Here is a 14,117-nt window from a genome sequence, read left to right on the forward strand (position 1 = left end):
TATATAGAACACGTAGAATAAATGCTTCATTCTTTTCCTTTGTTTACCAGTTTTCAGAATAATTATGAGTTGATGCCCCAGCACCCTCCAAAGTTGCCCAATAAGGTTTTTATTTTTAAGTATGAATATGAACTTAAGTTTTGACATATTTAATGTATTGGAATCTTCTCTAGTCATTTAGTCATTATTTGTTTCAATACTTGAGTTCCATCTTTGGCCATGAGAAGCTCCTTCAAGTTAGGAATTGTTGCCTTTTGAGATGATCGTAGTAGTCTTAGTAGATTTTTTTGCTTTCCATTATGAAAAGATGTCCTAGGCTTAGTTTGTACCTTTCGTGCTTCAGTCTTGGAATTAACCACTTTTCTATGGAACGCTTAGCTCTTTTAGTGAGAAATGGTGTTTAGTGATCATAACCTGAGCCATTGCGGTGCTAATTCTTACTGGGTTGCCATTGTTTCGAGGCCTTTTTGGTGAACAAATTCAATGTTTGATTACAGGGTTTTAAAATACACCCAGAATCTTACAATCTTTATTGCTACTGCTGTATTTCAAGTCATTATCACTTTTTGTCTGGATTATGGCAGTAGCCTCTTAAACGGTCTGCCTACTTCTAACCATGCTCTCTATATTAGTCTGTTCTAAGGACAGCAGCCAGAGTGATTTTTTTCCAATAAATTTATTTATTTATTTATTTATTTATTTTTGGCTGTGTGGGTTCTTCGTTGCCGCCCTTGGGCTCTCTCTAATTGCAGCGAGTGGGGGCTACTCTTCATTGTGGTGCACGGGCTTCTTTCTCATTGTGGTGGCTTCTCTTGTTGAGGAGCACGGGCTCTAGGGTGTGCGGGCTTCAGTAGTTGTGGCTCGTGGGCTCTAGGGTGTGCGGGCTTCAGTAGTTGTGGCTCGTGGGCTCTAGAGCGCAGGCTCAGTAGTTGTGGCGCATGGGCTTAGTTGCTCCGCGGCATCTGGGATCTTCCCACACCAGGGCTCGAACCCGTGTCCCCTGCATTGACAGGCCGATTCTTAACCACTGCGCCACCAGGGAAGCCCCAGAGTGATTTTTTTTTTAAACAAAGAAATCAGATTGTATCTCTCCTCTGTTTAAAGTGTCCCATCTCCCTTGGAGTAAAATCCAAAGCCTTTATTTAGTAACAAGAGCAAATAAAGTGACCATATGCCAAGGTTTGCCTGGGACAGAACCAGTTTATGCTTGTTGTTCTGACATCCTGTCTGATTTATTATTTGGCTCGAGTTTTAAATTTTTTAAATAAAATATTAACAGTTGCATTAAAATAAGTTAGGATAGATTTGGTTGACCAAATGCTTTGTATTTCTAGCTTCCTCTGTTGTCTTCTCTCTTATATAATATTTCAGATGTATGTACACTAAAGACTTCTTACTTCAACACAAAGATGACCAATAATATCGTGTCCTTCCTCTCCTGACCTTTTCTAGATGTAAGGAAACTAAACCTTTCTTTCAAAGACAACATCCTAGGTGACTACTGATAAAATAATTTTAGTCAGTCACAAATGGCTGGGGACAGCTAACTCCTTACAGTCTTTTTTTTAACATCTTTATTGGAGTATAATTGCTTTACAATGGTGTGTTTCTGCTGTATAACAAAGTGAATCAGTTATACATATACATATATCCCCATATCCCCTCCCTCTTGCGTCTCCCTCCCACCCTCCCTATCCTACCCCTCTAGGTGGTCACAAACCACTGAGCTGATCTCCCTGTGCTCTGTGGCTGCTTCCCACTAGCTATCTATTTTACATTTGGTAGTGTATATCTGTCCATGCTACTCTCTTACTTTGTCCCAGCTTACCCTTCCCCCTCCCTGTGTCCTTACAGTCTTGGCAAGTGGGGGGAGAAGCATTGGCCACTGCTATGCTGCTGGTTTTGGAGTTAGCAGCCATTTGTACTGTGGTATGTGTCCTACCTGTGATATATCTTAAGCTGCCAAGCTGCCATTTGACTGGTCAGTGAAAAACCTGGGAAATTATAGGTTAGGCTTATGAGAAATATGTATGGGAAACAGAGGATGAGCAATCCTGCATACAGAGAGTAGTCCTTTATAGTGGCTTTATCCTTTATTGCATAGTGCAAATCAACCACTTATTACTATTTAGTACTTTTAAAATTTTACAATGAATCCTTTTGCCTGAAATAACTGAAAGAGGAAAAAGGAAGTACATGTTTAATGAAAAATGAAGTACTGAATTTCCATTTCTTAGACCAGTTGATGATGACATATAACTTGCACAAAGGTCATCGTTTACCCTCCATAAGGGCCATGGAAGTATCACTGATCATATGAAAATCCAAACACACAGAGCTGCTGACACAGCCTTAGCATCTACTTTGTAAGTTAGTGTTTGTTTTAAGAAGACTGCGTTTAAGATAACAATTTGACACGTGTAGCTGGAGACAGTGCATTTACATATCATTCTGGGATATGTGATTTTTCGTTTAGAGTAAATAACTGTTCTAAATTAAATTTTTCTGATATTTTATTATGAAAATTTTCATGCATACAGCAAAGTTGAAGGAATTTTCCTGAGAATACTCTTATACTAATCACCTAGATTCTTCCATTAACATTTTCATAAACTCACTTTACCACATATCTGTCCATCTGTCGATCCTTCTAGCCATCCATTAAACCATCTTATTTTTTTGATTCATTTCAAATAAATTGTGAGCATCAGTACACATTGCCCTCACTATATGTCATTAACTAGATATATACATAACTGGAAGTATATCATTAAGTAGAGTCCAATATTTGCTTACGTGTATGTTTCATAAAATTAATATACAATGAAGTGCACAAATCTTAAGTGTGCATTTGTTAAATGCATACACCTGTGTAACTTAGGCTTATGTTTCAATATAGAACGTTACTGTTACCCTAGAAAGTTGCTTCATACTCTGTCCCAGTCAATCCATACTCCTTCCCCAGAGGCAACCACTGTTCTGCACTTTTTCCACCTTAGATCTAAACTAATTTTGCTCATTTTTGATTCCGCATTTTCTTATTCATACACAGAGTGAAGTCATAGCTATTAATGTGTTGGCTCCAGTGCAGAGCTTTGCACGTAATTAGATGATCAGCTGTTTCCAATAGAAAATCATTTAATTCCAAAAATTGTTTGATTTTTTCATTCAGTTGATGGACTCAAAGTAAAACTTTTGGAAGTTCATTCTGTCGAAGGAAAACACTTGTCACTGAATGTTAGTATAAATTCATTTAAAGTTCAAAATTGAAGACAAAGGGTTTGTTTTGTGGTGATAATACAACTACAGATTTTGATAAAAAACAATGTCCTGGTAAAAACAATGTCCTTACTAAATCAAGAAATCTGTGGAGCAGAAATGAATTTGTAATTGGTTGAGGTACATACATAATTCATAATTGCATCCAAACATGCTGTGATATCTTACCATTTAAGATAGAAGTGGTAATTGCCAAAATATGTAGGTTTTTGTTTTTATATATACACTAAGTAATGACTATAAAGTTTTGAAATGAAGATGATGCTGAAGAGAATATTACTTTAGCATGGCATTAGGACTTTCTTTGCTGTCCATCATCAATCCAATTTTTTAAATGTTTGAGCCTTTGAAGAGCTATTTTGTAAAACAGCCCAAGAGTCCTTCTAGGGTGTTGATTGATTTTTAATAAATGAGCCCTCTAAATGTTGGTTGCATTTTCAAAATCAGTGGAAAATCATTATTCAAAGTATGAATTAATGGAATGCTTAAAGAAAAGAACAAAACAAATTTCAGCTTTTGAAGGTTTAGCAAGTTGCACTTATTATAACAAAGCTTGTAAACAAAGACCTTAACTATTTATTCCTATGAAAACGAGGGAGGAATTGTACACATTAAGTGAGGAAAGCTCAAATGGTATACTAGATTAAATTCTGAAATTTTATAATTGTATTTTGGAGAATCTCCCCTTGTGGGAAGAGTCTCCTCTTGTTGAATGCTTGCTTTTAGCTGGATAAATTTGTATTCTGACCTGAAATGGAATGAAATTGAGAAGGCTTACAATTTCATAGCATCTCTATTTGGCAAAACATTTAAAATAATTTAAAAAATCAAGACAACTTATTTGATGAGTTTTGTCTTAGAATATTTACTGAAGAAATTTACTTTAGAGGCAAAGAATAGAACTGCGAAAATATGTGGGCTAAAACATTTTCATATATTTACCTGTAGAGAATATTTTCTCAATTAAAAATTATATGTGCAGGGAAGAGTCAGTTGAAGGTATGGATTATTTCAAATTAACCTTAAAATTAACTTTGAAGACGATTGTGGGCAATTTTATGAAACATTGAAAATAATAAGCATATTGGAAAAATTATTTTTCTTCAGAAAAAATGCCAATGGACATAGTTTTGAGACAGACGTGACTTACAAAGCTGATTAAATTATTAAGTCGGAACTAAGAAAAGTTATTTTGTTTAACTTATGTTTTAATATTCAGGTAATTATAATGATAAAGTTAAAAAAATTTTGTTTTAAATATACATAGGTATATTAAAATATATAGGTATATGTTATCTTTTGAACAATTTTGTTTACTTTTTGATAAGTATTTTTAACTTTTTATTTTGAAATAATGTCTAACTTATAGAAAAGTAGCAATATTAATATAAAGGCATTTTGCACACTTTTTATAAACATTCACTAATCTTTAATATTTTGCCTCATTTGTTTTAGCATGCTTTTTTTTTTTTTTTTTTTTTTTTTTTGCGGAATGTGGGCCTCTCACTGTTGTGGCCTCTCCCGTTGCGGAGCACAGGCTCTGGACGCGCAGGCTCAACGGCCATGGCTCACGGGCTCAGCCGCTCCGCGGCATGCGGGATCTTCCCGGACCGTGTCCCCTGCATCAGCAGGTGGACTCTCAACCACTGAGCCACCAGGGAAGCCCAGCATGCTTTTTGTATATACATATTCTTATTGTTTTCTGAAACATTTGAGAGTAGGCTGAATACATCATGTCCCTTTACGCATTAATACTTAATTATGTATAAAAGAATTTCATTTTTGAAAGTAGTTTTTGAATTGAACTGTCTTTAGGTCGACCAGTATAATGAAACAACGTTGTAATTCAGTACATAAGCGTTTCAAAAAATTGTATCATTTCAGTTATTTTAGTGTTCCCTTTTATCCTCAAAAGAGTCCTAGTCTGAACAGTCATTTGTGTGGTCATCCTAACAATAAGGACATAATAGGCACTCAGTTAATATTTGTTGAGTGATTGAATTTGTGGCCTCCTGCTTCCAATGTTGTCTTTTAGCTGTATGGCGGTGATGACTTTTGTGTTGTGAAATCTCATGATCCACACTCACTTCCCCTGTGCCATGTACACAGCTAGCAGAATATATATAGTGACTTAGACATTGAGAAGAAATATGGTTGTTAAAGAATATATTTTAAGCACCTAAAGATATTGGAATACTTTTTATAAGATCTGGTAGATTCCAGGGCATTTTTAGAATCATGGCATTTAGAGCTGAAATGGATCGTAGACACACAAGATCTAGCCCAACCACGTATTTTATGGAAGAGAAAACCGATGCTGACAGTTAGGTCATTAGGAAAGTGGGACATTGCTCCATGACTCCTTGCCAAGTTGATTTCTTTAACCTCAAAGATTTTCTTAATGGACATTTTGATAATGAGTTATCAGACTCTAAACTATTCTTTATTTTGTCAACATAATAGTAAATCGTGTTTGCCAACAAGACAAAGGGCAAAGACTTTTATTTTTTAGCTCCAGGAGGAACGTGGGGCTAATTTTTTTTTTTTTTTTTTTTTTTTTTTTTTTGCGGTACACAGGCCTTTCACTGTTGTGGCCTCTCCCGTTGCGGGGCACAGGCTCCGGACGCGCAGGCTCAGCGGCCATGGCTCACGGGCCCAGCCGCTCTGCGGCATGCAGTATCTTCCCGGACCGGGGCACAAACCCGTGTCCCCTGCATCGGCAGGCAGACTCTCAACCACTGCGCCACCAGGGAAGCCCTTTTTTTTAAGTTTTGAAGCCAGGGGGATGGTGCTAGGTATAAAAGAACCCCAAATTCCTTTGAAATTCTTTTTTAAAAGTTTTAAAAATGCAATCAGTTGAATTCTATTTATTTCCCTTTTGTTTTAGTATTCTGAAGAAGCCAATAATCTCATTGAAGAATGTGAGCAAGCTGAACGACTTGGAGCTGTGGATGAATCTCTAAGGTTTGGGGTTTTTTTGCAGTAGTATTTTATGCTTTTTCATGTGAAATGTTAACTTAAGAAAAAGAATACCTCTATTTCTTTTCTTTGTTTAAAGTGAAGAAACACAGAAGGCTGTTCTTCAGTGGACCAAACATGATGATTCCTCAGACAACTTCTGTGAAGCTGATGGTATAACATTTTTTTTATACTATACATATTAAGATTGTGCCTAAGGAAAAGAAATCCTTTTAAAATAACTTTAAAAATTATTTCTAACAGTTTGGCAGTTCCCCAAAAAGCTAAACACAGAATTACCATATGACTTAACAGTTCAACTCCTCAGCATATACCCCAAAATACTGAAGACAGGGAAGCAGATACTTGTACACCCATGTTCACAGCAGCATTATTCACAACAGCCAAAAGGTGGAAACAACCCAAGTATCCATCAGCAGATGAATGTATGAACAAAGTGTGGTATACACGTACAATGGAATACTATTCAGCCATAAAAAGAAATGAAGTTCTGATACATGCTGCAATATGGATAAACATTGAAAACATTAAGATAAATGAAATAGGCCAGACACAAAAGGACAAATATTTTATGATTCCACTTATATGATATATAGAGAGTAGGCAAATTGATAGAGGCAGTAAGTAGATTTGAGGTTACCAGGAGTTAGGGGGAGGGGAGAATGGGGAGTTATTGGTTAATGGTTACAGAGGTTCTGTTTGAGGTCATAGAAAAGTTTGGAAACAGCAATGATGGTTGCATAACATTGTGAATGTATAAAATTAATGCCATTGAATTGTGCTCTTAAACATGGTTAAAATGGCAAATTTCATGTTATATATATTTTACCACAATAAAACAATTTAAAAAGAAAACCCAGTTTCTGGAAAAGAAAAATTTGCCTCCTGAGTTTTGCAGTTCTGTGTACTTAGTAATATATATAATTTTTGTGATATGTACAGGTATTTTGCATAAATAGATAAAAGGTAGAGATTGCAAAAACCTGCTTTTGATATATTGGCCTTGGATTGTTAAATATTTTCCTTAATGATGGGCTGTGTTATTTTTGGAAAAGAGAAAAATGAACCATGAGTTATGTCTGTGACATCTAAAACTAAGCCAGAGCTCTGGTATGATTAAAATCTAGGAGCCCTAGAACCCATTAGAACCATTTGATTTATGGATTTATTTATTTAGATTTATAGATTCTCCTAGTCTTCCTTGTTTTTAGTATCTCCTTTTTTGTAAGTTTGTTAGCCTTTTAATTGGCTAAACAAAATTAAACCAAATTGAGTTTTTGTATCCTTCTTTGGTTCTTTTGGAACAGATTAATGATCTTCTAAAAAATCAGTGAAAAGAACAGTATAGATCATTTTAATTATAAGCAAAAGATTAATCTTGCAACACCCCTTCCCCCCAGCAAAAAGAGGGAAGAAAAAGGGAAAGTACTTATTTTTAATTTGTGGCTTCATTTTGGGAAAAAAAGATACATATGCTTTCCTTAATAAAAACCATGACCATATTTTGGCAGATACATATCTATAATCCTTTATTCCTAATTCTCAAATCTGAAAACTTTGAAAAATGAACATTTTTCTCCTTAAATTTAGTACAGATTCATTCAGTGTGAATATTCATGTTTTTACTGCATGTTTATATTCATGTTTTTATGTGTTTGATTAAAGGTTGCTGTCCCAGTCCCTGCTAGAATAATATTGAACATATGTTGCATGTACTGTATTACCTTTCTAAAATCTGAAAAGTTCTGATTTCCAAAATACATTTGGCCCCAAGGGTGTTGGGTAAAGAACTGTAGACTTATATCTAGCTTTAGGCCAGTAAAGAAAGGGGGATAAAATGCTCTCCCAACCCTAACTTTGCCATCTTTTCTGCAAGGATTCTTTGGCTTAAACATTGCTATGTGAGATAAAATACAACTTATAACATGCAGCATAATTTTTTTAGGCCTGCAGTGTTAGAGAAAGAATGGTACTACTTTAACCAAAGTATCCTTTTAAGACTACATGCTTACATTTGTGTCACAAATCAATAAGTCACTCCTTATATGGTGGAGTTCTGTTATCTTGGGTGAATAACTTGTCCATTTATACTTGTTTCTTCTGTTAAAGGAGGGTAAATATTAAAAAAAAAAATGGACAGCTTTGTAAGGAATAAATAATGTATGTAAATGGTAGGTAGAGGATAGAAGGTATTTTGTAAATCCTAATTAGAAATTTGAGCTTTTGTTATCTGGCAAAATAAGGTTATAGTAACCTTTTTTTAAGTAAAGTTGGGAGAGAGGAAGTATTTGTTGTAAGTAAAATTATGTCAACTAATGTTTATCTCTAACGAGGCAAAATATTAAAAATTTAATCATTCCTTGGTGATTAGTTTTCTGTCTTAAAGTATTCGATGCTGAGTGTTATTTATATATATATGTTAAGAGTCAGAGTTATTTTTTATGAATTTATTATAGTTTGCTATACTGAGGTAATACCTATAGTATTAATTGAGATGAACAGAGATATCTGTTCCTGAACTATGTGATTCCATGCAGATTGTTTTTTAAATTTTTATTTTTACTTCTAGTTATTTTAATTGCTACTTCTGCCTTGGACTCTCAGTTATTTCTAGGTGCTGTCACTGGGCTGTTTATAGAAGCAAATTTTCCCCTAATTTATGACTCTAATGAACTGTGAATTGGGATAAAAATAACCAAGCATAGTTTTATCTTTGTTTTTTAAATGAGAAGTAGGTACTCTAGAGAGTTTGATGGAGTCTTGTGTAAGCATCTTTCTGCTCAGAGTTTTGTCATCTACTTTGGTTGCTTTGGGGCCATTTTCACTCACTTCCTCATTCTTTGTTGGTTCATACTGTTAAGCTTTATCGATGAGTCCGGTATTACTGTGTTATTAACTAATTCCCCAAAGCCACTGAGGACCAGGGGCCATAATTTTTTGGTTTTATTTTAAAGTTATAACACATTATACAAATTTATAGAACATATGAGAAACCAATATCCCACCAATTTTGGTATGTTTTCCATATATCTCTGTAATTAACTTTTCTATAATGCCTTACCTTTTCATTTTATTAGACAGCCTTTGTACTTAACAGTTCTGTTGACTGTAAAATGGTCTATTAAGTTATATCATAATACCAATGCCATAGTTAATATTTATTATACTCTTACTGTTGTGCTAAGCACTCTGCACATATAAACTTCTTTATGTCTCACAGTAATGCTATGAGTATTATCTCCATTTTACAAATGAGGGCACCAAGGCATAGAGAATTTATATAACTTGACCAGGGTACCGAAGTGAATAAGTAGTGGGTCCTGGATTTCTAACCCAGGCAGGGACCGCTCCAGGGACCGTGCTCTGCTCTGTTGGACACTTAGGTTGCTTCTGATTTTCCCTTTTATAAATAATGCTGATACAAATATCATCCTGCTTATAACTTTTTGAATATTTAGGACTATACCTTTGGGGCAGCTTTGTAGTGGATCCTGATGGTGGTCATGTAAGAAGGAAGTATTTGGTAACAAACTGTATGGTACTAATATGTCTTCATTTACCTTAGTTACTGATGAACTCATCACATTGTGGTTAATGTGATGAGAAATGTATGGTATATTCTTTGCCTGGACAGCTTATAAGAATTGAATTACTATGTTCCTTCAATTCTAAAATTCACATATTCCTATTTTTTTTTTTACCATTTCTAAAACCAAGAGGCTTTTGTAAACAGTGTGTAATTTAATGTGGCTGTGTTTGTTCCTTCTTTTCCCTTCTTTTTAGGATTTCTCCTAAAAAGGTGTTTTTAAATCCTAGACGCATTGTTACATTTGTGGTGCCTTAGAATCGATGGAATACAGTCTGGTCATATTAGCTTTTTAAGGTTACTGAAAAGAAGGAAGATTATTAAAACATTTTATTTTACAGACATACAGTCTCCTGATGCTGAATATGTCGATTTGCTCCTGAATCCTGAGCGCTACACGGGTTACAAGGGACCAGATGCTTGGAGGATATGGAATGTCATCTATGAAGAAAACTGTTTTAAGTATGTGTCATTTTCATTTCGAAATGCCTGAAAGATGTGTTCATTTCTTTTTATAAACAAATAAACAGAATCACAATGATTTAAAAGAACAAATCAAATTCACCTTATTAAAGGATGTATTTGGACATGGAAATGTACTTGTTCATTAATTCCGTTCCCCTCTGGGGAAACATGAGGACATGAGTTTCAACAAATAATTCTTTGTTCTTTAAGAGACTTAGAACAGTCTTAGACTTTTATGGGAATATGGTAGGCATTTCACAAATGTTCCTTAAGTGAATTATAGAATCTAATTTTTTAAATTAATTTTTATTGGAGTATAGTTGCTTTACAATGTTCTGTGAGTTTCTGCTGTACTAGAATCTCATTTTATAGATGAAGTAACCTAGAGCCAGAGAGATCATATAGTTAGTGGCAGGGAATAGATTAGGATGTATAATTCCTAATTCTCTTTTTGGTGCTCTATACTCCTCTTTTTGTGGCTATAGTTATTTTACCGGCTTTAAAGTTAAATTCTTTTCAGAGAATAACTATAATTAGTAACATTTGAGCACTTACGGTGTGCCAGGTATTGTGCTAAGCATGTTACATACATTTTCTCCTTTAGTCCTTGTAATAACCCTGTGTTACAGTCATCACTGTTTATAGATGGAGAAACTGAGAGTTGGAAAGGTTAAGTGATTTGTCTAGTGTCAAAGATCTAGTAAGTGGAAGAACCCCCTTTGTACTGTTACCCACTACAGTGGAAGCTGTCAATCTGATCATTGAGAGACTGAGACATGCTTCAAGTTTGTTCACTTGTAAGCCTCTAGGTTGTAAACAATGTATGTATTGGTTTTTGGAAGGGATGCGTGTGTTTGTGTGTGCCTGTGTGCACACAAGGGTTACGCTATCTCAGAGATGGGGATAGTTCTGGGAAGATTTCTGGAGTTCCCAAATGTGGCAAAAATACATTTCACTTTTTATGTCAAATATACGCATAAGAGATCAGCAATTTCTTTTTTTGACTTGCAGAATTTCTACAGTTTGGGAAGTGGAGAGTTTTCATTATTTACTCATTTCTGCCATGTGTATCATTTAAATTCTCTTGACTATTATTAGGAATGTTTGGTTTACTGAGTTTATTGACTTACTTTAAAGGTTTTTTTCCTTAATTTTTTTTGATGTGAACTAAAATAAAGTCCAACTAAAGCATTTGTTAGATTTTGTATAAGTTTTGTAGTTATTTCCTAACTAGTTTATATCATGGTCCCCATAATATTTCTAAAATATAAACAATGTATGAGGCACTAAATTGAGGATATTAAAATACAACTTACATGTTCTGTTCTCAAAATGTCTCAAGCTGGGCAAATTTGTGAAATAGATAAAAGGACATTAAAACAATCCCTACACTCTACTAAAGATACTAATGAATATTTATTTTGAGATTTAAAAACACTTTAGTGACATACTAACTCTCTCTTTTTTTTCTTGTTAAAAACTACCTATTATTGAAATCATAACAAACTTGATGGCCTCAGGGCAAACTGATGTACTTAAAATTACCAAAGTGGAAAATAATCTACCCATACTGTTTTTTCCCTTTTTTATTTTAGTGCTTGTGTTGGATATTTACATTTTTTGCTTGTTTGTCTTTCAAGTAGCAGTGTACTTTGTGACACACACACACATATATGATATATATAAAAACATATTAGTAACTCTAGGAGAAGAGCTTGACTGGTATTTTTTCTTCCTTTGTTTGAAGAGGTGATTAGGAAATGACTTTCTGGCTGCTACAATGGGAAAAGATCAGAAACTATTATCACTAAAACAAGTAACCACCCTCCCTTAAAGCAGTTAGAGAAAATAAATATTTTATAAGATCAGTAAAACAATTTTATTTTGGATATAGTCATTAAAAAACTTTCTGAGATGAATTCACTTTTACTTAAATAATTATAACATGATGGGTAACAAATTTATATTTTATACTTTAATTCTTTTGTTTGTAGGCCACAGACGATTAAAAGACCTTTAAATCCTTTGGCTTCTGGTCACGGTGAGTTATTTATTTGCACTGTTATTTTTCAGCCAGTGAACTTTGGTTAGAAGGAAGGAGAAGGCAAGATAAGGGTTGGCAAGAGCAGTTGAGATCATATATTCTTGTTTTCACCGAAGTTATGTCTCATTCTTGCAGAGAAATTGGTGTTGAAAATACTTACACTTCAGTAAGGAGTATTTTTTTAATGAAGTTCATTGTGTTAGACTATCATAGGATTAAGTTTAAATTATACATTTATTCTTTTATGCATTTTTGCAGAATGTGTGTGTTCAGCCTTTCTACTATTTGTACTCATCTTTTAGTTGAATGAATATCCAAAAAACTTCTGCCTCACATCTTTCCTAAAACCTGAAATTGTTATATATATTGGGAGTCTGATTTCAAATTCACATGACTTTATATCTCATTAACATTTTTCATTTTCTACTTACACTCAGGGTTTGGCTTAAATGCTGCCTTCCCCGCCCAAATTTCCTTGATCCTCTTAACTGGAAGTAATCTCTCTCTCCTCATAAAGTGATCTTATGTATTGTTTTGTTCCTCTTAACAGCTCTTTCCACTTGCTAGCATTATTTTACTATTATTTATATATCTATTGATCTACCCTGGTACTTTGGACATATGGGCAGCATTTATCGATTTCATCCCTTAATACAGAGTCTGGAACATAACAGATGGAATAGTTTGTTAGATAAATGATCAATGAAATTCACCCTCCTCATTTAACGGTCTTGTCTACAGTAGTGAAAATCACTTGTTCCTCCAACAAATGATTATCCACCATTTACTATGTGCTAGGCACTGTATAGGTGCAGAGGGGATGTAAAATTGAAACTCACAAACCCTGCCCAGTCTATAATAGACAGAACAGTTTGTTGCATAAACCATTTCAAGTGTATGATTTCAGGCTTTTTCCTTAGGAAATATATCCCTGTTCTCTGAATATGTGCTTACTGATGAAATCTTTGATGTACTTTTAGCAAATGTGGAATGGTTTTCATTTTTTAAATGTATTTAAAAAGCTGCTGATCTCATAGAGTCAATAAACATGAATTTCCTCCTGCAAGGCAGTGAGATTGCAACGTTCCCTAAATGTTGGCAGACTCGTCATTCTTAGAAATGAAAGAGCATCTTTAAACAAGGCTTTTGGATTTATATGGAGTCACATATGGTACTCAGTGGAAACTATTGATTTACTATCAGATGAAATGCAAATTCCCAGGCAAGAGATGATCTTCACTATGAACTCACATTATGATCTGATAAGTTAATTAACCACCCTCACTTATTTTAAAGATAAATGGGAACAATTTCAATGTTTATCATTAGGGAACTAGTTAAATGAATTATGGTATATTCATATAGTAGAATATAACCATTCTAAATGTTGCTGAAAATTTATATTCATTTATATCAGTGGTGATCAATAGCACATTTAGGAGAAGAAGCAGGTACCAAACAGTATGTATAATATATATATATATATATATATATATATATATATATATATATATATATATATATATATATATATATATATTTTGCGGTACGCGGGCCTCTCACTGCTGTGGCCTCTCCCGTTCCGAAGCACAGGCTCCGGACGCGCAGGCTCAGCGGCCATGGCTCACGGGCCCAGCCGCTCCGCGGCATGTGGGATCTTCCCGGACCAGGGCACGAACCCGTGTCCCCTGCATCGGCAGGCGGACTCTCAACCACTGTGCCACCAGGGAAGCCCTATAATATATTTTTTATAAAAACATAATT

General features: G+C 34.5%; 1 protein-coding gene across 1 annotated transcript in view; it reads left to right on the top strand.

Annotated features, from left to right (window-relative positions):
- Nucleotides 1–14,117, top strand: part of ERO1A (endoplasmic reticulum oxidoreductase 1 alpha) — a 44,167-nt gene that overhangs the window by 15,505 nt on the left and 14,545 nt on the right. Inside the window, exons 5-8 of the mRNA XM_079909279.1 lie at nucleotides 6,167–6,243; nucleotides 6,338–6,411; nucleotides 10,186–10,306; nucleotides 12,304–12,350. Of these exons, the coding sequence (XP_079765405.1) occupies nucleotides 6,167–6,243; nucleotides 6,338–6,411; nucleotides 10,186–10,306; nucleotides 12,304–12,350 (319 nt within the window). The remainder of the gene's footprint in view (nucleotides 1–6,166; nucleotides 6,244–6,337; nucleotides 6,412–10,185; nucleotides 10,307–12,303; nucleotides 12,351–14,117) is intronic.

The sequence above is a fragment of the Stenella coeruleoalba genome, assembly GCF_951394435.1.
Source record: "Stenella coeruleoalba genome assembly, chromosome: 2".
NCBI classification, from domain to species: Eukaryota; Metazoa; Chordata; class Mammalia; order Artiodactyla; family Delphinidae; genus Stenella; species Stenella coeruleoalba.